The sequence below is a fragment of the Sus scrofa genome, chromosome 5 (genome assembly GCF_054392235.1).
Source record: "Sus scrofa isolate SSC_HxYL_T2T_F1_AM1 chromosome 5, Sscrofa_HxYL_maternal_Yorkshire_Landrace_v2.0, whole genome shotgun sequence".
Taxonomy (NCBI): domain Eukaryota; kingdom Metazoa; phylum Chordata; class Mammalia; order Artiodactyla; family Suidae; genus Sus; species Sus scrofa.
The window spans coordinates 47,806,327-47,832,680 of record NC_139387.1 but is presented as its reverse complement, the minus strand read 5'-3'; the positions used below and the strand labels follow the sequence as shown (position 1 = coordinate 47,832,680).

The following is a 26,354-nucleotide window of genomic DNA, read 5'->3' as shown; positions in this document are numbered from 1 at the left end:
AAGAAGAAGATCAAACTGAACAGATCTATCACTAAAAATGAAATTTAATAAGTAATTTAAAAAACTCCCTAACAAAAAAAGTACGGGACCAGATGGCCTCACAGGCAAATTCTAACAAAAATACAGAGAAGAACTTATCCTTCTTAAACTTTTCCCAAATTTGAAGAAGAAACACTCCCAAAGACATTCTATGAAACCACCATCACCTTAATACAAAAATTAGACTACCAAAAAAGAAAATTATAGGCCAATATTTTGGATGAATATAGACTCAAAAGTTCTTAAAAAATTTTAGCTAAATGTATCCAATAACATATAAAAAGATCATACACCATGACCAAGTGGGATTCATCCCACGTTCACAAGGGTGGGTCAGTGAACACAAGTACAAAAATCAATCAACATCATATACTATGTTAACAAAGGAAAAATCAAAAACCACAAGATCATCCCAATAGATGCAGAAAAAGAATTTGACAAAAATCCAACATCCATTCATGATCAAAACTCTTACCAAAGTGGGTACAGAGGGAACATAATATAATAAAAACCATTTATGACAAACCTGCAGCAAATATAATACTCAATAGAGAAAAGCTGAAAGCCATCCCACTAAAACCTGGAACAAACTAGGATGCCCAGTCTCCCCAATCTGATTCAACATAGTGTTGGAAGTCCTAGCCACAGTAATAAAAAAAAAAAGTAAAATTTATCCAAATTTGAAAAGAAGATGCAGATGACATCTATGACTCTCTGCAAATGACATGATACTATACTATACTATATATGATACATATACATGATACTGTACTATATATATACTATATATAGAAATACTATGATTCTATATATAGAAAATACACATCATACTATATATAGAAAATCCTAAGGACTTCACACAAAACCTACTTCAACTGATCAATGAATTCTGAAAAGTAGCAGGACACAAGATCAACATTCAGAAATCAGTTGCATTTCTGCATACTAGCAATGAAATATTAGAAAAGCAGTAACGAAATAATATACCTTTTAAAATCACACCTGAAAATATTAAATACCTAGGAATAAACTTGACCATAGTGGTGAAAGACTTATATGCTGAGAACTATAGAACATTATTCAAAGAAATTAAAGAGGATTCAAGGAAATGGAAAGATATTCCATGTTCCTGGTTGGAAGAATTTACTTTTTAAAAATCACCATTCTGGATGGAGGCAAGATGGCAGAAGAGTAGGGGGACATGCTTACCCTCTCCCACAAACACAACCAAAAAAAACACATCTACAGGTTAAACAACTCGCACAGAACAGCAATCAATCACTGGCAGAAGAACCTAAACTCCAATAACGGCAAGAATCTCATGACAAAACTGGGTAAAACAAGAGAAAAGAGGAGAGTGAGAGAAGGTGAAACTGAACTGGATGGGCGCTCCAGAAAGGGAACTGTGGAGGAGAAAGGGATCCCACACCCTGGAAAGTCACCTACTTGATGGAAAGATCAACTGAATTGGAGGAATCTCCAGATGCAGAGAAGGGTGCAGCAGTAAGTTGGAGTTCTGAAAAGCAGAGTGAGAACCAAACAGATCATCTGAACTACTGGCACAGACATCAAAATTTGAGATGCTTGGGTGGGGGCTAGTCACCAAGACCTCGGCTCTGGAGGTTAGTCCCCAGCAACGGGCTGGGGTGGGCAGTGTGGAGGCTGCCTGGGGTGGGGGGGGTCTAGGAACCAGTCTGTCAGGTTTGACAGGGCAGAGACTGCCTGGGAGACTAGAAAGCAGAGCGTTATGGGGGGAGGGAACAATATGCTAAGGGCTGGAAAGTGGAAAGCCACATCAGAGGGAACCTGGGAGAAGAGATGGATTTGCAGGAGAGACAAGGCGTCAGTGTTGGGGAGGGGAGAGAAGAAGGGGTGGGCCCCCATAGAATACTCCCCATGCCACAGCAAGCTTACTGGCCTGCCAGCTATCAGAAAGCTGTGCTTCCCAGTGCATCTCCCCTCCCCCTCCCCCTCATGCACTCACTGAACCTGGGGCTGCCTGCCATCCCGGAGGGCTGGCCTTAACAATTGCTGGAAGCCTACCACTGCAGGGGCTTCCCCTGACCTGGTCTGCTTGCCCTCTGGAGGGGCTACAACCCCGTGGAGCAACACCAAACACTGCCAGCCCCCAGGAAAAGCCCTGCAGCCTAGAAAAGCTAGAACAAGCTCGGCCGGGCTGTGAAAAATGTGCCTACATTCTCAGGCAGTCCTTCCAAGTCAGGCTGCCCTGGGGAAGAGCCTCTTGGGTTCTCAGAGGCCCAGCTAGCCGCTCCAGCCCTTAGGGAGTGCTGCACTCCTGTGGAACAGCTGCCCAACACTGCCAGCCCCCTGCAAGAGCCCCACAGCCCAAAAACACCAGGACAAGCTCTGCCTGGCTGAGTGAATACTGCTTCCATCGTGGTGCAGACCTCCCAGTCCTGTCTGCCCTCAGGAAGTCCTCCTTTGCTTCAGAGAGACCCTGTCAGCCCCTCCCACACTCTGGAAAAGCAATGCTGCCTCAAAGAAGACTGACCAACAATGCCAGCCCTCAGGAAACATTCCACAGCAGTGCCAAGGCAAACACTGCCTAGCCATGGAAAGTACAACTCCACCAGGAAAAAGAAAACAACAAGCAAGATGAAGAAGCTCAGTTACCATACCCAGTTAAACCAACAGGAAAACTCACCTAAAGAAGTCAACAATGAAACAGATCTCTGCAGTTTGACAGACCTGGAGTTCAAAAGAGAAAGTGACAATACTGAAGGAATTAAGAGAAGATATGAACAGTAATGCAGATACCCTCAGAAAGGAGCTAGAAAATATAAGGAGGAGCCAAGAAAAACTAGAAAATTCATTTGCAGAGATACAAACTGAACTAAGGGCAGTAAAAACCAGAAAGAATAATGCAGAAGAATGAATCAATGATGTGGAAGATAGATTAATGGAAATCACCCAATCAGGTCAGCAGACAAAAAACCAAATCAAAAAACATGAAAACAATATAAGAGACCTATGGGATAATATAAAGCAGGCCAATCTATGCACAATAGGAATTCCAGAAGGGTAGAAAAAGATAAGGGGATGGAAAATATATTTGAAGAAATTATTGCTGGAAACTTCCCAAGTCTAAAGGATACTGAGTTCAAGATACCAGAAGCACAGAGGGCCCCAAACAAGTTGAACCCAAATAGACCCACACCAAGACACATTATAATAAAAATGGCAAAAGTTAGTGATAAAGAGAGGATCCTAAAGACAGCAAGAGAAAAGCAGAATGTTATCTATAAGGGAACCCCCATAAGGTTATCAGCTGATTTCTCTACAGGAAATCTACAGGCCAGGAGGGAAAGGCAAGAGATATTTAAAGTGCTAAAAGGAAAAAATATGCAACCTAGAATACTCTATCCAGCAAGAATATCATTTAAAATAGAAGGGGAAATAAAAATTTTTTCCAACAAACAAAAGCTAAAAGAATACAGCAATACAAAACCAAGGCTAAAAGAAGTATCGAAAGGGTTTCTCTAAACCAAAAAGAAAGGAAGGAAAGAAAGGGAGGAAAAAGGGAAAACAAAAAAGAGGAAGAACTAGGATTGAGGAAACCACAATCAGAGAGCAGTCACTCAAATAAGCCAGCATACAGATTTAATCATGAACATGCTTCAAACAAAATAAAATTAAAAAGAAAAAAAAAGAGTCATCAAAATCATAAAATGTGGGCAAGGGAAGTAAGGAAATAAATAGGCCCTTTTGTGTTTGTTTCTTTCTATTCCTAATTTTAGTATAGCAATGAAGTGTTTGAACCTACAGGACCATCAGGCTAAAACACACAATTATAGGAAGGGGTTAGCATAATTAAAAAATAGGGCAACCACAAGCCAAAACCAAACATTGCATTCGCAAAAAATGACAAAACAAACAAACAAACAAACAAACAAAAACTCAAGCAGAAAATAACCAGAGACCATCCAACCAAAAAAAGAAAGGAAGAATGGAGAACCATAGAATCAACTGGAACATGAGGTTTAAAATGGCAATAAATAATCATCTATCAATTATCAGCTTAAATGTCAATGGACTGAATGCTCTGATCAAAAGACACAGAGTGGCTGAGTGGATAAAAAGGCAAAAACCTTTGATATGCTGCCTACAAGAAACTCACCTTAGGACAAAGGATACATATAGATTGAAAGTGAAAGGGTGGGAAAAAATATTTCATGCCATAGACATGACAGGAAAGCAGAAGTTGCAATACTCATATCAGACAAAATAGTTTTTAAAACAAAAGACATAAAGAAAGACAAAGAAGAACACTATTTCATGATTAAGGGATCCATCCAAGGAGAGGATGTTACTATCATCAACATATATGCCCCAAATATAGGAGCACCCAGATACATACATCAATATTAACTGTCATAAAGGGAGAAATTGATGGGAATACAATCATAGTAGGAGACATTAATACCCCCCTCACACCAATGGACAGATCGTCTAGACAGAAAACCAATAAGGCAACAGAGATCCTAAAGGAAACAATAGAAAAGTTAGACCTAATTGACATCTTCAGGACACTACATCCAAAAAAATCAGAGTACACATTCTTCTCAAGTGCACATGGAACATTCTCAAGAATCGACCACATATTGGGACACAAAGCTAACCTCAACAAATTTAGGAGCATAGAAGTTATTTCAAGTATCTTCTCTGACCACAATGCCATGAAATTAGAAATCAGCCACAGGAAAAGAAATGAGAAAAAACCTACTACATGGAGACTAAACAACATGCTACTAAAAAACCAATGGGTCAATAAGGAAATCAAGAAGGAAATTAAACAATACCTTGAGACAAATGTAATGAAGACACAACCTCTCAAAATCTATGGGATGCTGCGAAAGCAGTGCTCAGAGGGAAATTCATAGTGATGCAGGCCTTTCTCAAAAAAGAAGAAAGATCCCAAATTGACAACTTAACCCTCCACCTAAACGAATTAGAAAAAGAGGAACAAAAAAGTCAGCAGAAGGAAGGAAATTATAAAGATCAAAGAAGAAATCAATAAAATAGAGATTCAAAAAACAATCGAGAAAACTGATAAAACTAAGAGCTGGTTCTTTGAAAAGGTAAACAAAATTGACAAACCCCTGGCCAGACTCACTAAAAGGAGGAGAGAAAGAACCCAAATAATCAAAATTATAAGTGAAAAAGGAGAAATCACAACGGATACAGCAGAAATACAAAAAACCATAAGAGAATACTATGAACAACTATATGCCAATAAATTTGACAATCTGGAAGAAATGGACAGTTTTCTAGAATCTTGCAGCCTGCCAAAACTGAATCAAGTAGAAACAGACCAACTGAACAGACCGATCACTAGAAATGAAATTGAAGAGGACATAAAATCACTCCCTACAAATAAAAGTCCAGGACCAGATGGCTTCACAGGTGAATTCTATCAAACATATAAAGAGGATCTGGTGCTCATCCTCCTTAAACTCTTTCAAAAGTTTGAAGAAGAAAGAACACTCCCAAAGACACTCTATTATGCCATCATCACCCTAATTCCAAAACCAGACAAAGACAACACCAAAAAAGAAAACTGTCAGCCAATATCTTTGATGAATATAGATGCAAAAATTCTCAACAAAATCTTAGCCAACTGAATCCAACAAAATATCAAAAAGATCATATACCATGACCAGGTGGGATTCTCCCAGGTGCACAAGGATGGTTCAACATACGCAAATCAATCAATGTCATACACCGCATTAACACAAGAGAAGTCAAAAATCATATGATCATCTCCATAGATGCAGAAAAAGCATTTGACAAAGTCAAACATCCATTCATGTTCAAGACCCTCGCCAAAGTGGGTATAGAGGGAACATTCCTGAATACAATCAAAGCCATTTATGATAAACCCACAGCAAATATAATACTCAAGGGAGAAAAACTGAAAGCCTTCTCACTCAAATCTGGAACAAGACAGGGATGCCCACTCTCACCACTGCTCTTCAACATAGTTTTGGAAGTCCTAGCCACAGCAATTCGACAAACAAAAGAAATCAAAGGCATCCATATAGGAAGAGATGAGATAAAACTGTCACTGTACTCAGATGACATGATACTATACATTGAAAACCCTAAGGACTCAACCCCAAAACTACTTGAACGGATTAATAAATTCAGCAAAGTAGCAGGATATAAGATTAACATTCAGAAGTCAGTCGCACTTCTGTATACCAGCAATGAAATATTAGAAAAGGAATACAAAAATAAGATACCTTTTAAAATTGCACCTCAAAAAATCAAATACCTTGGAATGCACCTGACCAAGGAGGTAAAGGACTTATATGCTGAGAACTATAAAACTTTAATCAAAGAAATCAAAGAAGATGTAAAGAAATGGAAAGATATTTCATATTCATGGATTGGAAAAATCAATATTGTAAAAATGGCCACACTACCCAAAGCAATCTACAGATTCAATGCAATCCCTATCAAATTACCCATGACATTTTTCACAGAACTAGAACGAACAATCCAAAAATTTATATGGAACAACAAAAGATCCAGAATTGCCAAAGCAATTCTGAGAGACAAAAACCAAGCAGGGGGCATAACTCTCCCAGACTTCAAGCAATATTACAAATCCACAGTCATCAAGACAGTGTAGAATTGGTACCAAAACAGACAGACAGACCAACAGAAGAGAATAGAGCACTCAGAAATAAGCCCTGACACCTATGGTAAATTAATCTTTGACAAGGGAGGCAAGAACATAAAATGGGAAAAAGAAAGTCTATTCAGCAAGCATTGCTGGGAAACATGGACAGCTGTATGCCAAGCAATGAAATTAAAACACACCCTCACACCATGCACAAAAATAAACTCCAAATGGCTGAAAGACTTCAATATAAGACATGACACTATCAAACTCCTAGAAGAGAACATAGGTAAAACACTCTCTGACATCAACATCATGAATATTTTCTCAGGTCAGTCTCCCAAGGCAGCAGAAATAAGAGCAAAAATAAACCAGTGGGACCTCATCAAACTGACAAGCTTTGCCACAGCAAAGGAAACCCAAAAGAAAATAAAAAGGCAACTTACAGAATGGGAGAAAATAGTTTCAAACTATGCAAGGGACAAGGGCTTAATCTCCAGAATATATAAGCAACTTATACAACTCAACAGCAAAAAGGCAAATCAACCAATGGAAAAATGGGCAAAAGGCTTGAATAGACTGCTCTGCAAGGAAGATATACAGATGGCCATCAAACACATGAAAAAATGCTCAACATCCCTGATTATTAGAGAAATGCAAATCAAAACTACCATGAGATACCATCTCACAACTGTCAGAATGGACATCATTAATAAGTCCACAAATAACAAGTGCTGGAGGGGCTGTGGAGAAAAGGGAACCCTCCTGCACTGCTGGTGGGAATGTAAACTGGTACAGCCACTATGGAGAACAGTTTGGAGATACCTTAGAAATCTATACATAGAACTTCCATATGACCCCGCAATCCCACTCTTGGGCATCTATCCGGACAAAGCTCTACTTAAAAGAGACACGTGCACCCGCATGTTCATTGCAGCACTATTCACAATAGCCAGGACATGGAAACAACCCAAATGTCCATCAACAGATGAATGGATTAAAAAGGTGTTGTATATATACACAATGGAATACTACTCAGCCATAAAATAGTGACATAATGTCATTTGCAGCAACATGGATGGAACTAGAGAATCTCATACTGGTGAAATGAGCCAGAAAAGCAAAGACAAATACCATCTTATATCACTTATAACTGGAATCTAATATCTAGCACAAATGAAAATCTCCACAGAAAAGAATATCATGGACTTGGAAAATAGACTTGTGACTGCCTGTTGGGAGGGGGAGGGAGCGGGAGGGATCGGGAGCTTGGGGTTATCAGACACAACTAGAATAGATTTACAAGGAGATCCTGCTGAGTAGCATTGAGAACCATGTCTAGATACTCATATTGCTACAGAACAAAGGGTGGGGAAAAAAATGTATACATGTAATAGTAACTTCATCCCCAAGCTGTACAGAGGGAAAAAAAATATTAAAAAAAAATCACGATTCTACCCAAAGCAATCTACAGATTCAATGCCATCCCTATCAAACATCCATGAATCTATTGTATTTTTCACAGAACTAGAACAAACAATTCAAAAATTTATATGGAACTACAAAAGACCCAGAATTGCCAAGGAAATCCTGAGGTGGGGGGAACCAAGAATGAGGCATAACTCTCCCAGATTTCAGAGAATACTACAAAGCTATACCAATCAAGACAGTGTTGCATTTGTACAGAAATAGGCATATAGACCAACGGAACAGAATAGAGAACACAGAAATAAACCCAGACACTTATAGTCAATTAAATTTTGACAAAGAAAGAAAGAATATAAAATGGAAAAAAGACAGTTTTTTTCAGTAAGTAGTGCTGGGAATCTCCCACCCCTTTTTTTCAATCCTATCTTCTTTATGTTAAAGCAAATATGATAAATTTTCTATATACAGACTGTGGACTTAAAGCAAAATCAAACAGTATAAAAGTTCATGGACTTTACTGAAAACTGTAAACACTATAGCCCTGAAAATAGCATACTGATAGCTCTGGGGAGACAGCACTAAAGAGATGGGGAAGAGCCAGCATTAGAGACACACACACACACACACACACACACACACACACACACACACACACACGAGTTTTTTTGATGGAAATACATTTGTATTCCTAAAAGATTATTGCTAATCCCAAAGAACAGATATTCAGTTGATGATTTCTTTTGTGTGTGTGTGTGCTCTATTGCCACACTCATGGCATATGGAAATTCCCAGGCTAGGGGTCAAATCGGAGCTGCCAGCCTACACAATAGCTAAAGCATCGCTGGATCTGAGCCCCTTCTGTGACCTACACCACAGCTCACTGCAACTCTGGGTCTTTAACCCAATTATTGAGGCCAGGGATCAAACTTATTTCTTCATGGATCCTATTTGGGTTCATCACCACTGAGCCATGACAGGAACTCCTTCAAGTTGATGATTTTAGTGCTTTTCTATGTATGATAAAGTGCAGGAATTTTGAGTCATTGAAATTCTTCCTTAGATGTGCTTCTTAACTTTCAAAGAACTTGTATAACCAAAGCACGGAATGCTTCATCCTGATTTTCCCATCCTGAACTCCTCCAGGGTGCACTGTCATTGTCATGGGTGACTGCAGTGGGTTGAAACTTAAACTTTTATGCAATTGGATGAATGACAGTTTGTCCTCTTTTGAAAATTATTTTTATTTTTTCCATTATAGCTGATTTACAGTGTTCTGTCAATTTTCTACTGTACAGCAAGGTGACCCAGTTGCATATACACATATACATTTTTTCTTACATTATCATGCTCTATTACAAGTGACTAGATATAGTTCCCAGTGCTATACAGCAGGATCTCATTGCTAATCCATTCCAAGGGCAATAGTTTGCATCTGTTAATCCCAAACTCCCAACCATCCCACTCCTTGCCCCTCTCCCTTGGCAACCACAAGTCTGTTCTCCAAGTCCATGAATCTCTTTGCTGTGGAAAGATTCACTTGTGCTGTATATTAGAATCCAGAATAAGTGATATCATATGGTACTTGTCTTTCAGTTTCTGACTTACTTCACTTAGTATGAGAGTCTCTAGTTCCATCCATATTGCCGCAAATGGCATGATTTTGTTCTTTTTCATGGCTAAGTAGTATTCCTTTGTGTATATATAAAACGACTTCCTAATCCATTCATTGGTCAATACACATTTATGTTGTTTCCATGTCTTGACTACTGTGAATAGCACTGTTCATAACATATAGGAGTGTATGTCCTTTTTGAGGAAACTTTTGTCTGGATATATGCCCAAGAGTGGGATCACGGGGTCATATGGAAGTTCTATGCATAGATTTCTAAGGTATCTCCAAACTGTTCTCCATAGTGGCTGCACCACTTTACATTCCCACCAACAGTGCAGGAGGGTTCCCTTTTCTCCACAGCCCCTCTAGCACTTGTTATTTGTGGACTTATTAATGATGTCCATTCTGACAGGTGTGAGGTGGTATCTCATGGTAGTTTTGATTTGTATTTCTCTAATAATCAGGGATGTTTAGCATGTTTTCATGTGCTTATTGGCCATCTGTATATCTTCCTTGGAGAATTGTATATTCAGGTCTTCTGCCCATTTTTCAATTGGGTTGTTGACATTTTTGCTGTTGAGTTGTATACATTTTTGTATATTTTAGAGATTATGCCCTTGTCAGTTGAATTGCTTGAAACTATTTTCTCCCTTTGTGTAAGTATTCTTTTTGATTTTTTTGGTGGTTTCTTTTGCTGTACAAAAGCTTGTCAGTTTGATTAGGTCCCATTGGTTTATTTTTGCTTTTAGTTCTGTTGCCTTGGGAGACTGACCTAAGAAAACATTTGTAAGGTTGATATCAGAGAATGTTTTGCCTATGTTCTCTTTTGGAGTTTGATTGTGTCTTGTCTTACATTTAAATCTTTAAGCCATTTTGATTTTATTTTTGTGCGTGGGTTGAGGGTGTGTTCCATTTTCATTGATTTACATGCAGCTGTCCAGGTTTCCCAACATTGCTTGCTGAAAAGACACATCCTTTTCCCATTTTATATTCTTGCCTCCTTTGTCAAAGATTAATTGACTATAGATGTCTGGGTTTATTTCTGGGTTTTCAATTCTGTTCCATTGATCTGTCTGTTAGTTTTGGTACCAGTACCACACTGTCTTGATGACTGTGGCTTTGTGATATTGCCTGATATGGGAGAGTTATGCCTCCTGCTTGGTTTTTGTTCCTCATAATTGCTTTACAATTTTTGGACTTTTGTGGTTCTATATAATGTTTTGGATTGTTTGTTCTAGTTATGTGCAAAAAATCATGGATAATTTCATAGGGATTGCATGGAATCTGTAGATTGCTTTTTGTAGTATGGCCATTTTTATGGTATTAATTTTTCCAACCCAGGAGTATGGACTATCTTTCCATTTCTTTGAATCCTCTTTAATTTCTTTGATTACTGTTTTATAGTCCTCAACATATAAGTCTTTCACCTCCTTGGTCCGGTTATTACCAGGTATTTAATTTTTTGGGGTGTGATTTTAAAAGTTATTGTATATTGATATTCCTTTACTAATATTTCATTGTGAGTATGTAGAAATGTAAATGACTTCTGAAAGTTAATCTTGTATCCTGCTGCTTTGCTGAAGTCATGGATTAGTTTGAGTAGTTTTTGGGTGAATCTTTAGGGTTTTCTACTTATAATATCATGTCACCTGCATACAGTGACAATTTTACCTCTTCAAATTTGGATAAATTTTATTTTTTTGATTGTCTGATTGCTGTGGCTACGACTTCCAATATTATGCTGTATAGAAGAGGTTATAGAAGGCATCCTTGGTTTTTTCCAGATTTTAGTGGGAGGGCTTTCAGTTTTTCTCCATTGTGTATTGCATTTGCTCTGGGTTTGTCCTAAATGGCTTTTATTATGTTAAGGTATGTTGACCCTATACCTGCTCTAGAAAGAGTTTTATCATGAATGGATGTTGGACTTTGTCAAGCGTTTTTCTGCATCTCTTGAGATAATTGTGTGGTTTTCGACTTTTCTTTTGTTAATGTGGTGTATAATGGTGATTGATTTGCATATGTTAGACCAACTTTGTGATTATGGGATGAATCCCACTTGGTCATGGTGTATGATTTTTTTTATTTGTTGTTGGATTCAGTTGGCTAAAATTTTGTTGAGAATTTTGTGTCTATATTCATAAAAGATATTGGTCTATATTTTTTTGATAGTATCTTTGTATGGTTTTGGTATTAAGGTCTTGGCATTGTAGAATATCTTTGGGAGTGTTCCTACTTCAACTTTTTGGAAAAGTTTAAGGAGGATTGTTATATGTTATTCTTAGTATTTTGGAAGCATTCACCTGTGAAGTCATCAGGTTCTGGACTTTTATTTGTAGGAAGTGCATATTTATGACATATTCAATTTCATTTCTGGTGATCATTCTGTTCAGTTGATCTATTTCTTTTTGATGTAGTTTTGGTGGGCTTTAATCTCTAGAAAGTTGTCCATTTCTTCCAGGTGGTCAAATTTGTTAGCATACAATTGTTCACAGGATTCTCTTATGGATTTTGTATTTCTGCAAAAACACATTGTGATTTCTCCTTTTTAATTTCTTATTTTGTTTATTTGGGTTTTTTCTCTCCTCTTCTTGATGAGTCTGGCCAGAGGTTTCTCAATTTTGTTTACCTTTTCAAAGAACCAGATCTTGGTTTTATTGATTTTTTTCTATTGTTTTTTGAATCTCTATTTTATTGATTTTCTCTCTGATCTTTATGATTTCCTTCCTTCTGCTTGTCTTTAGGTTTTGTTTGTTCTTCTTTTTCTAATTCATTTAGGTGTTGTGTTAAACTGTCAATTTGAGATTATTCTTCTTTTTTGAAGAAGGCCTGTACTGCTATGAATATCCATCTGAGCACTGCTTTTGCAGCATCCCATAGATTTCGAGTGGTTGTGTCTTCATTATCATTTGTCTCAAGGTATTTTTTATTTTCCTTCTTGATTTCTTCATTGACCCATTGGTTTTTTTAGTAGAATATTGTTTAGTCTCCATGTATTCAGTTTTTTCTCATTTCTTTTCCCATGGTTGATTTCTAGTTTCATGTCATTGTAGTCAGAGGAGATATTTGAAAAAATTTCTATATTCTTAAATTAGTTGAGGTTAGGTTTGTGCCCAAGTACATGTTCAATCCTAGAGAATGTTCCTTGTGCTCTTGAGAAGAATATATATTCATATTTTTTGGATGTAAAGTCCTTAAACTCTCAATTAAGTTTAATTTTCTATTGTGTAATTTAGAATCTCTGTTGCCTGATTGATTTTCTGTCTAGAGGATCTGTCCATTGATGTGAGTGGGGTGTTAAATCCTCCTACTATGATTGTATTACCATCAGTTTCTCCTTTTATGTCTGTTAGTATTTGTTGTAGGTATCTGGGTGTTCCTATATTAGGGGCATATATACTAACAATTGTAATATCCTCTTCTTGAATGGATCCTTTTATCATTAAATAGTATCCTTCTTTGTCTTTCTTTCTGGCTTTCATTTTAAAGTCTATTTTGACTGATATGAATATTGCAAATCCTGCTTTCCTGTCTTGCCCATTTGCATGAAATATCTTTTCCCATCTCCTTACTTTCAACCTATACGTGTCCTTTGCCCTAAGGTGAGTCTCTTGTAGACAGAGGATTGTAGGTTTTTGCTTTTTTATCCAGTCTTCCACTCTGTGTCTTTTGATTGGATCATTCAGTCCATTGACATTTAAGGTGATTATTGATAGGTATGTATTTATTTACATTTTAGACCTTGTTTTCCAGTTGATACTATGTTTCTCTTTTCTTCCTTTCTTTTTTTGGTTGGACGATTTCCATTTATTTTATGGTTGAGTACTTTTCTTTCTAGTTTTTGTGAATGTAATGTTTGGTTTTGATTTGTGCTTGCCCTGTTTTTCAAGTATGTTAACCCCTTTCTGTATCTGCTGTCTTTAGCCTGATAGTCAAATAGGTTCAGATACATCCTTAAAAAAAAAGCATCAATATTTTCTTACTTTCTTTCCCCACATTCTATGATTTTGAAGTCCTTTTTAAACATCATGTTTTTCCTTTCATTGTTCCTTGTGTTTATATTTGCTTTTATAGTAGTTTTTAGGTTTTTCCCCTACATTTAGATCTGTATGCTGGCTTATTTTAGTCATTGCTTTCCATTCGTGATTTCCTCCATCCTATTTCTTCTTACTTCCTTTTTTTTTATTTAGAGAAGTTCTTTCGCCATTTTGGAATGTGGTTAGTATTTCCATACTCTTTTAGCTTTTGTTTGTTGGAGAAAAATATTTATTTCTCCTTCTATTTTAAATGTATACTTGGAATTCTTTCATAATTGCCATAAATAAAAGGCAATCCTTGGAATTCCTCCTGTGGTACCCTGGGTTAAGAATCTGACTTCAGCAGCTTGGGTCACTATGGAGGTATGTGAGTTCAATCCCCAGCCTGACACAGTGGGTTAAATGACCCAGGATTGCTGGGAACTTCCATATGCTGTGGGTGGGAACTTCCATATGCTGTGGGTATGGCCATTAAAAAAATTCCATAAAAAAGATGGAAGGGAAGTAGAAGCATATTGCCTCTTCCTCTGAGTGTGTGTGGTTGCTCTTTCTAACACAGGTGCCAGCTCTAAGTTTCCATGGTGATCATGAGTTCCTTCCCTGCGGTCCTTGATTAGAGGTAATTTATAAGAATTAATATATAGGAAGTGCTTTGAGTTGTGGTTGGCAGTTGTATTATGCTTATCACAAAACTAGCTGAAAATATCATTGAAAACTAGCAGTATTTGTTAAATTAGTACTTCAAAAACTTCTAGTTTCATGTACTACAGATGTTCAAATTATGGGAGTTCTGGTTTGCAAAAGTGTAATCATGGAAGTAAACTAAGGAATAAAATTTCTTAAGCATGTATATGTTAACATAACATATACAGTTTGTAAAGAGGAAGAGAAAAGTAACATTGAGAATTTAGAGTCTTTTTGGATTGAGAATGTGAGCTCTATTGGGATAACAATGATGCAAATAATTATAAGATACTACCTGAAAAATAGCCTTTACAACATTTATAAAGAATAGAATACTAAGTATGTTTGACTACAAGTGAATACCTAGTTGAGAGATATAAAAAGGAATTAGGCAGTAAAATCCAAATATACACAAACACATAAATTAATATAATGTATATAATTGTGATATGCACTGTATTTTTAAATAGTAAAATTTGTTAATTATTCAGAGTGTATAGAAGATTAGCAGATTGTTGAAGGGACAGGAAAAAATGAAATAGAATTCAACATAGTTACAAGAAAGAAGTCTTATTTTCTTTTCAAGAGGTTAGAAAGCGATGACTTAAGTATCAAATAAAAAAATTCTCAAGAAAAAAATAAAACATTGGGGATTAAAGAGAAAAATGGACAATTTTCACTGTAAGCTCAATTAATTAAATTATACACTGACGGTGAGTTCCTGTCATGGCACAGTGGCTAACAAATCCGACTAGGAACCATGAGGTTGTGGGTTTGATCCCTGGCCTTGCTCAGTGGGTTAAGGATCCGGTATTGCTGTGAGCTGTTGTGTAGGTCACAGACATGGCTCAGATCCTGTGCTGCTGTGGCTCTGGCATAGGCCAGCATCTACAGCTCTGATTAGACCCCTAGCCTGGGAATCTCCATATGCCATGGGAGCAGCCCTAGAAAAAGACAAATATGTATGTATATAGACTGAGAAGCTAAAGGTGAAGAGATTTGGACAAAAATAGCAAAATCAAAGAACAAAAGGAATGATCTTGTAGATAGGTTTAAGGTTAAGAAAACAGCAGACCAAGAAATACTCAATGTACTTTCCACATAGACATAATCTTTGATGATTGCTTAGGACAAATTTTGAGTTCAATCAAAATGTGGTAAAATAAAACAATAAATATGTTGACATGAGAACATAAATGAAACAAGAATAACGATCAATAATGATACCTTAGAGGAGTTCCTGTAGTGGCTCAGCAGAAACGAATCTGGCTAGTATCCATGAGGATGCAAGTTCCATCCCTGGCCTTGCTCAGTGGGTTAAGGATCCAGTGTTGCTGTGAACTGTGGTGTAGGTTGCAGAGGTGGCTTGGATCCCAAGTTGCTGTGGTTGTAGTGCAGGCTGGCAGCTGCAATTCCAATACCTTAGAAAATAGAAAGAGAAAATATCTGTAAATTAGGATAACAAGATGTTACGCAAGGATGTTTTTGTAGAGGTAGAAAAAAGTAGCGCAAATCATGAGCAACCAAGGTACAGCAATATATGTAATAGACCAAAAATAAATGATCTCCATAGAAACTTAAGGGAAATGGGTCAAAAGAGGGGGTGAGAGGAATGTTTATGTTTAGCTCACTAAAATTCTTCTAGTTCAATAAGTTATGTTAATAGAAAATTAGAAGATTTTATCTGATGAATTAATCAGTACATAATAGTACATATTAGTTTAATAGGCAAGAACATAATGAAAAAAGCACAAATTTTATGTTTTGACATTCCTGGCTTCGACTCCCACTTGCACGATTTTTTAGAAATGTATACGAATGTGTCACTATGTGACTTTGGGCTAATTAATTTTTTTGAGGTAATACCTTTTTCATCTTGATAAAGAGAAAAGTAGCAAAAACAGTCTTTCAGCTTATGAATAATAAAGATAAAATACATAAAATAAGTAGTACAGAATCTGTGTAAGGCTTTCAATAATTTGCTCTTTCCTCTCTTCCAAACTGCACATTTTTCTTTTCCTTCTTTCTGAAATTGGGATGTAGCTTATAAATGTAAAAAGAAACTTGCAGGCTACCAGGGCAAAGAGAAATTTTTCATTGCCTTTGCTTGAGAGAACTCAGTTTTATACAGAGTTTCCTTTGATTGTCATCTCAATAGAGATACTAACATTGACAGCTCCACAGGCAACTGAATTTTAAGTTAATTTTGGTTCCTAATTTCTGCTTAAAATGTCTTTGAAAAGATTACATTTTGATGCAGCATTGAAATGTAAAGTTGCTTTGTGTACAGAAGATTACCTGTCACAAGCCAAGTAATTTAAAGACAGAAGAAATTGCCAAATCTTTCAGAATAGAACATAGAATTTTCCAAAGCTCAGAGAGGTTGGAGTCACTTATTAGTGAGTCATAAAAAACTATCACTCAAGTGCCTATCAATGATCTGTCAGAAACTTCTAGATGACTAACAAGAGAAGTGTTTTAACTTCTATTAATATATACCTCAAGTGAAGATTTAAAAAACTGAGATAGCCTAATAGGAATTATAGGGGAAAAACCCAGAATTCTTTAGTGTGCCTTATTGTCAAGCCAAAAAGATACAGAGAGATGAAGAACAATAATGCAGCTACAATAACTACAAAAATCCAGTTTCCATGAAACCTTACATGTTGATTCTAACTTTTTAAATTTTTATTTATAATACTATGAGCCAGTCACTTCTAAATATTACTTAATTTAACTACAAACTAACTTATTCAATTACAAATTAACTGATTTAATTCACAAATATTAACTCACTTAATTCTTAAAAATTTATAAGGCAAGAACTCATTTTATATCCATTTTACAAATGAAGATATTTAGGAATAGAACAGTTAAATGAAAGGTCACAGAATAAGTAAATGTTAGAGCTGCAATTCAATCCTCCTGGATCTATGTTCTTAATCTTTACACTGCTGCTTTTGAGACTTGGTATGTAGAAAAACCTTAGTCTCAGTCTACATCAGTATGCTCTGTTCTTATCTTAAATAAATGGCTTGAAATCTTATAATAACCTTGGTAAGTAGATATAACTTCTGAGAGATATAGCGAGGTGAGGGAAATTGATGACGGAACTGGGATTTCTACTGAGGTAGCTTGGCTTCAGAGCATGCACATCTAGCTTCTTTTAACCATTAGGTACATGCTTCTGAGTTGTAAAGCAGCTTCAAGAACTTTGTCAAGATGCAATACAACTCTAGTTATCCAATTACTTCCTTTTTCTATTAGCTACATTCATCCATTCATTGCTATTTTATCCACCATGGACGATACATAGAAAAAAGAAATTCCTCAAAGGTGAGGATGGGGAGGAGAAGCAGAATTTTGGCAATGTGCCTGAAGATAACTCTGAGGCATGGCCTTGTTTGCAGCCCTCAAATACAGTCTACTCCTTTCTAATCTTTGTTGTTATCTTTGTTTATTGCGTTGGTTAGAATATACTAGACTATTGTGCAATAACAATTAACCCCCAAATTTCAGTGGTTGAACACAACAAAGATTTATTTCTTGCTTAAATCACAGTTCAACAAAGGCTGAGCTTCACCTTTAGGCCAACTTTTCCTCTCAGTGTCCCAGTTTTGATCTTTGCCTAGAAGCCATTTTAAAATGGCAAAAACTGAAAAAGTTTGCCACCTGAAAAAGATGGGAAATTTTATAACCAGCAAGTCCTTGCTTCTTTTTGTTTAAGTTCTATTTTATTTTGTCTCTCTCTTCTCACATCTCACTATAAACAGCAAGAAGAAAGTGGTGACACCTTCAGCATTCTACCTGGACATCTACTTAGCGAGGTCATCCCATTTATTTGGGTGCATTTTCTTTCACATTACAGAAAGTGATGGCGTTCCTAAAATTTTGCTAAAGAAAAGATCTTCTTTCCTTCAGTTTTCAGTAATATTTCCTTCAGAATTCTTTAAGCCTTTACCTATATCCTCCTCAAGGTTCATCTGAAATGTCCTAGCAGTTTCTTTAAGATTTTCATTCTTTCACTAGCTCTTTCCCCAAAGTCCTTTCACCCTCCTGATTCCAAATCCACTTCCACACTTTAAGTTTCTCTTATAGTAGGACCTTACTTCTTTGTACCAAAATCTGTATTAATTTTCCATTGTTGAATAGCAAATTATCTGAAAACTTAAAAGAACAATAGGTAGTTCCTATGGGTTAGAAATTTGGGATTCGCTATTCTGGCTTGGAGGCTCTCATGAGGTTGCAGACAAGACAGTGGTCAGTGCTACAGTCTCCTGGAGGTTTGGATAGAGTTTCAGAGTATATTTCCATCCAATTAGGATCACTCATGGTTGTCAAGTCATGCTGATTTTCAGCAGGAGACCTTAGTTTATTGCCAAATATTCTCTGTACAATTGTTATCTTCATAAAATTGAAGCTGGCTTCCAACAGAGCAAGTGATAAAAGAGCAAGGTGGAAGTTACAATATATTTTATAACCTAGTCTCCAAGTCATACTTCGTTATTTCTGTAATATCCTCCTGGTCACACAGATCAGTTTTATTCAGTGAAGAAGTGGCCTATACAAAGACCTGATAATGGGAGGCAGGAATCAATGGGACCATCTTGGAGAAAGGCTATTATGGAGGACATAAACACAGTAACAAGCAGTGATAATGTAAATATTAAATGTCTCAGAAGAGGTTTGTTTAAAGACTTAGTACTATGGAGGATGGAGTTTGTAACTACTGTGATGTAGATCAAGGTCAAGAAATTCTTTTCAGAGAAGATGACATTTGAGATAATTCATTGTGAATGAATGAGGATAACATACTCAAAAGGAAAAAATAAGAAAATGAGTTCAGGGAGAAAGAGGAGATGTTTTAGTACTTCATATCTAAGTATTGAAATATAATAGGGTTGTGTTGTTTTCATTGTCATTTGTCTCAAGGTATTTTTGAATTTTGTCTCTGATTTCATCATTGACCTATTGATTTTTTTTATTAGCAAGTTATTTGGTATCCATGTAATATTTTTTTCCCCTTATTTCTCTTTATGTATTTGATTTCCTGTTTCACACCATTATGGTCAGAAAAGATGCTTGAAATAATTGCTCTTTTTAATTTTTTTTAATTTTTAAAATTACAGTTGAGGGAGTTCCCATTGTGACACAGCAGAAATGAATCTGACTAGTATCCACGAGGATGTGGTTTTGATTCCTGGCCTCACTCAGTGGATTGGGGATCCAACATTGCTGTGAGCTTGATGTAGGTTGCAGACATGGCTTGGATTCCATGTTGCTGTGGTTTGGGGGTAGGCTGGCTGGTGGTACAACTCCAATTTTCCCCCTAGCTTGGAAACTCTCATGTACTGCAGGTGTGGCCCTAAAAAACAAAAAGGGAGAGAGAAGAAAAAGAAAGAGATAAAAGAAAATATAGTTGATTTACAAAGTTCTGTCAATTTCTTCAGTAAAACAAAGTGACACAGTCATACATATATGTATACATTCTTTTACTAACATTATCCTCCATCATGTTCTGTCACAAGTGAATAGGTATAGTCCCGTGTGCTATACAGCAGGACCTCATTGCTTATCAATTCCAAAGGCATTACTTTGCATTTACTAACCCCAAACTCCCAGTCCATCCCACTCCCTCCACCTTCTTCTTGGCAACATCAAGTCTGTTCTCCATTCCCATGAGTTTGTTTCTTTTCTGTAGATAAGTTCATTTGTTCCATATGTTAGATTCAAGATATAAATGATATCATATATTTGCCTTTCTGTTTCTGACTTACTTCACTTAGTATGAGAATCTCGAGTTCCATCCATATTGCTGCAAATGGCATTATTTTGTTGTTTTTTATGTCTGAATAATAGTCTGTTATGTATATATGTACCACATCTTCTTAATCCTTTCATCTGTCATTGGACATTTAAGTTGTTTCCAATCTTGGCTATTGTGAATAGTGCTGCTATGAATATAAGGGTACATGTATCTTTTTCAATGAAAGTTTATCCCAGGAGTGGGATTGCTTTATCATATGGTAGTTTTATATTTAGTTCTGAGGTACCTCCATACTGTTTTCCATAGCAATTGTACCAATTTACATTCCTAACAGCAGTGAAGGCGGGCACCCTTTTCTCCACAATCTCCTGCATTTCTTATTTGTTGACTTGTTAATGATGGCTATTCTGACTGATGTGAGGTGGTAACCTCATTGTGGTTTTGATTTGCATTTTTCTGAAAAATAGTGATGTTGAACATTTTTTCATGTGCCTATTGCCCATCTGTTTATCTTTGGAGAAATGTCTATTCAGGTGTTTTGCCCATATTTCAATTGCATCATTGTTTTTTTGTTCTTGAGTTACATAAGTTGCTTGTATAATTTGGAGAGTAAGCCTTTGTCAGTTGCATCATTTGAAACTATTTCTCCCATTCCATAGTTTGCCTTTTTGTTTTTGTGTTTTTTTGGTATCCTTTGCTGTGCACAATCTTGTAAGTTTAATTAGGTCTCATTGGTTTACTTTTGCTTTTTTTTCTGTTGCCTTGGGAGACTGATGTGAGAAAACCTTTGTAAGGTTGATGTCAGAGAATGATTTGCCTATGTTCTCTTCTAGGAGTTTGAAGGTGTCTTTTATATTATGTTTAAGTCTGTAAGCCATTTTAAGTTTATTTTTGAGCATGGTGTGAGGGTGTGTTCCAGTTTCATTGATTTATATGCAGCTGTCCCAGTTTTCCCAGCACTGCTTACTGAAGTGGTGCTTACTGAAGCACTCTTTTTCCATTATATAATTAATTAATTGACTGTAGGTGTCTGGGTTTATTTCTGGGTTCCCTATTCCATTCCATTTGTCTGTATGTCTGTTTTTGTACCAGTACTACACTGTCTTGATTTCTGTAGCTTTGTAGTATTCCCTGAAGTCTGGGAGAGTTATGCATCCTGCTTGGTTTTTATTCCTCAGAATTGCTCTGGCAATTTTGGGTCTTTAATGATTCCATATAAATGTTTGCACTGTTTGTTCTGGTTCTTTGAAAAATGTCATGGGTAATTTGATAGGGATTGCATTGAAACTGTAGATTGCTTTGAGTAGCGTGGCAATTTAAAAAAACTAAATTCTTCCATTCCAGGAGTATGGAATATCTTTAAATTTCCTTGAATCCTCTTTAATTTCTTTGATTAATATCTTATAGTTCTCAGAATATAAGTCTTTCACCTCCTTGGTCAGGTTTATTCCCATATATTTAATTTTTGAGGAGGGGAAATTTTAAAAAGTATTGCATTTTCATACTCCTTTTCTAATATTTCATTGTTAGTATTTAAAAATGCAACTGATTTCTGAATGTTAATCTTATATCCTGCTACTTTGCTGAATTCATTATCAGTTCTAGGAATTTTTGCATGAATTACTTAGGGTTTTCTATATGTAGTATCATGTCATCTGCATAGAGTGTCAGTTTTACCTCTTCTCTTCAAATTTGGATAACTTTTACTTATTTTTTCATTTGTGTGACTGCTGTGGCTAGTTCTTCCAACACTGTGTTGACTCAGAGTGCTGAAAGTGGGCATACTTGTCTTGTTCCAGATATTAATGGGAAGGCTTTCATCTTTTTTCTGTTGAGTATTACATTGGCTATGGGTTTGTCATAAATGGCTTTGATTATGTTATGATATGTTCCTTCTATACCCACTTTGGTAAGAATTTTTATCATGAATTGTTGGATTTTGTCAAATGTCTTTATCTGTATCTATTGAGATGATCTTTTGGTTTTGACTTTTCTTTTGTTAATATGGTATGTGATATTGATTGTTGATTGATTTGTATATGTTGAGGCATCCTTGTGAAGTTGGGATGAATCTCATTTGGTTGTGGTGTATGATCTTTTTTATATGTTGTTGGATTCAGTTGGCTAAAATTTGTTGAGTTTTTTTGTGTCTATATTGATTCAAGATATTGGCTTATAATATTTTTTTTGGTAGTATCTTTGTCTGGTTTTGGTATTAGGGTGTTGGTGGCTTCATAGAATGTCTTTGAGAGTGTTCCTTCTACAATCTTTTGGAAAAATTTAGGAGGGATGGGTATAAGTTCTTCTCTGTATATTTAGTAGAATTTACCTGTGAAGCCATCTGATCCTGGACTTTTTTTGTAGGGATTGTTTTATTACATATTCAATTTCAATAGAAAAAAGTAAAATAGACAGCTGGTTCTTTGAAAGGGTAAACAAAATTGACAGACCTTCTTGGTCAGACTCACCAAGAAGAGGAGAGAAAGAACTCAAATAAACAAAATAAGAAATGAAAAAGAGAAATTTCAACAGATAATGCAGAAATAGAAAAAAAAAGAGAAAGAGAGAATACTAGGAGCAATTATACACCAACAAATTTGACAATCTAGAAGAAATGGACAACTTTATGGAGACATACAATCTGTCAAAACCAGTTCAAGAAGAAATAGATCTATCCTCTTAAATTTGCTGCAGCTTGTTTGGTGTCCTAGGATGTGGTCAATACTAGAACATGTTCCATGTGTTCCTGAAAAGTATGTGTATTCTGGTTTGTTTGTTTGTTTTTAGATGTAGTATCCTGAAAATACCAACTCTAACTCTTATGTTGTATTGTTTAGGATCTCTGCTGTTTTAGGGATTTTCTGTCTGGAAGATACCTCCATTGATGCAAATGAGGTGTTAAAGTCTCCTACTATTATCTTATTCCCATCAATTTCTCCTTTTCTGTTAGCATTTGTTTTAGGAATTGAGTGCTCCTATATTAGGTGCATACATGTTAAAAGTGCAAAATACTCTTATTGTATTGTATCCTTCTTTATCTGCCTTTATGGCTTTTGTTTAAAGTCTGTTTTGCCAATATGCTATCCTGCATTCTTGTCATTACCATTTGCATGAAACAGATTTTCCATCCCCTCACTTTCAATCTATGTGTATCCAGTGCCCAAAATTGATTTCTTTTAGGCAGCATAGTGTAGGTTATTTTTGTGTGTTTTTAATCCAGACTGCCTCTATGTCTTTTGATTAGAACATTTAGCCCATTGACATTTAAGGCAATTACTGATATGTATGTGTGCTATGTGCCATTTTAAACTTGTTTTCCAGTTGATTTTGTATTTCCTCTTTGTTTCTTTCACTTTCATTTCGTTTTTCCTTCTTTGGATTGATAGTTTTCTTTTATATTATGCTCATGGTCTCTCCTTTTTCACTTTTGTGAACTTATTGTATATTTTTGATTTGTGGTTACCCTGGTTTTCAAGTATGATAACACATTACTATATCTACTTGTTTTAGACTGGTGGTCCTATTATACAAAATCTATGGAATGAAGCCAAATTTGTCCTTAGATTCAAGTTCTTAGTGATACAGGCTTCCTCAAAAATCAAGAAAATTTTCAAATAAACCACTCAACTTACCTGCCAAAAGAATTAGAAGAACAAATAAAACCTAAAGTCGGAAGGATATAATGAAAGATCAGAGAGAAAATAAAGAAAAAAATATAAAAAGCCAATAAAACTAAATGCTGATTCTTTGAAAGAGTATTCATACAACTAGATCATACAATTCAGTACCAAAAATTTAAACAACCCAATAAAAAAATAGATAGAAATCAAAAAAATTTTTTTTTTCTGAAAAACTCATGCAGATGGCTATCATGCACATGTAAAGATGCACAGCATCATTAGTTATTAGAGAAATGCAAATCAAAACCCAAATGGGTCATCACCTCATATTTGTCAGAATGGCTATTATCAAAAGTTTACAAATAACAAATGTTTGAAATGATGTGGAGAAAAGAGAACCCTAATACGCTGTTGGTGGGAATATAATTTGGTGTAGTCACTGGAAAACAGTATGGAATTTCCCTAAAAAACTAAGAGTAGAACTACAACTTTATCCAGAAATTCCATTCCTGGATATATATCTGTAAAAAATGCAAACACTAATTTGAAAAGATGCATGAAACCCAATGTTCACAGCACAATTTACATTAGCCAAGACATAAAGCAACCCAAATATCCTTTAAAGATGAGTGGATTTGAAGATGTGATATATACATATTTGTGATATATATATAATTGTGATATATATATACTTATATATATATACACACACATATATGACTAATATAAATGAGAATTACTCATGTACTATATATATATATATATAAACATTACTCAACTATAAAAAATAATGAAATACTGCCATTCACAACATGGATGGATCTATAGAATATTATGTTTAGTGAAATAAATAATAGGAAGACAAGTACAAGTACTATATGATATTATTTATATGTGGAATCTAAAAAATAATATAAATTAATGTATATACAAAATAGAAACAATTCACAGATGCATAAAACTGATGCCAAAGGAGAGATGTAAGTGGGTACAGGTCACATTAGAGGTATGGGATTAACAGATACAAACTACTATATATAAAATATAAAAGCAAAAAAAAGATAATCTGTATAACACATGAACTATACCAATTATCTTATAATAACCTATAATAGAATATAATCTGAAAAAATACTGAATCACTGTGCTGTACACTTGAAACTAATACAAGATAAATATCAGGCATACTTTCAAAAAGAAAAAAATGAATCATTATGTTGTACACCTGATATCAAAATATTACATATCAACTATACCTTAATAAAAATAAATTAAAAAGTGATTATAGAAAATAGAGGATCTAAATGGAATAGTTTATTGAAATCTGTGAAGAATAATTCTTTTTAATTTATATAGAGAGAATGTATTTTCTAAGTCTCAACAGAATAATTACAAATACTTTATACTGTCTAGTAATTTAAAATTATGGAAAATATAAAAATATATAAATTATAAAATTTCAGGAGTTATTGAGATTATATTGATTGAATTTTTTCCCTTTTTTGCCTCTTTTCCTGCTGTTCCCTTTATAGGATACTTACATGATGACCAGTGCTCCAACATTCATGGTGGAATGTATGGCAAACATAAAGATGAAAGTCATGCCCTTAGGATGGCCGAATAGAAACAAACACCAACCACCAAGAAACAGCAATATGAGCCCTGGAGTCTCCATTTTAGGACTTCTTTTAATTTAGAGAATAGTAACTCCGTATACATCTCACCAGTAATTTTGCTGGATTCAGTTATTTCTGTTGTGTGCAGATTAATGTCATTCACTGATAGATAATATTGCTGCAATTTTGACTCTATTTCCAAGCTCTGACTAAAATTGTCTAAGGTCATATGGCCTATAAATGATATTGTGTATTAAATAAGAGCTTGATGTAGGAAATTAAAGACTATTCCATCTACTTAACCATGGCCTAGTGTAGATTAATGGGGCAGATCACTAAGATACATAATTCCTCATTTGTGCCTGTAGTTACAATCTCTTCTTACAAATGCTAAAATGGTCCAACTTGTAAAGCATTTCCTTTTTTTTGTGACCTATTTGAAGTGAATGATAATAAAACAATTATACGTGAGAGGAATTCTAAGGAATTTCTGTTTGACAAGAAGTTATCTGATGTTTAATGTGTTTCATAATATAACTTAATTTCAAATTAACTTTCAAGATCTGTTGGTATTTATGTCAGAATTTGCATCCAGTAGAAACATTTTTTTTTCTGGCCACTCCCATGACATGAAGAAGTTCCCAGGCCAGGGACTGAACTCAAGTCAGAGCAGTGACAATGCTGAATCCTTAACTTCTAGGTCACCAGGGAACTGTAGAAAAAAATTTTTGAGAGGTAAAAGGAAAAGAAGTACATACTTATTCAGAACCCTTTTTTGAAGAGGGTTATATGCTGCCATCTTACTTAACAATAGGTATTTTTTAAAATCACTAATATAGTCTGAGTATTTACAAGAGTATACATGTTCTATTCTATCCACAGAATGTTCTCATTTTTTATTAATAAAC

General features: G+C 35.4%; 1 protein-coding gene across 1 annotated transcript in view; it reads left to right on the top strand.

Moving 5' to 3' along the window:
* The window catches only part of LOC106507506 (uncharacterized), a 420,688-nt gene extending 394,771 nt beyond the window's left edge, over positions 1 to 25,917 (top strand). The window contains exon 5 of the mRNA XM_085024874.1: positions 25,363 to 25,917. Within this exon, the coding sequence (XP_084881000.1) occupies positions 25,363 to 25,375 (13 nt within the window). The 3' untranslated portion in view covers positions 25,376 to 25,917. The remainder of the gene's footprint in view (positions 1 to 25,362) is intronic.
* Positions 25,918 to 26,354: the final 437 nt, after the last annotated feature.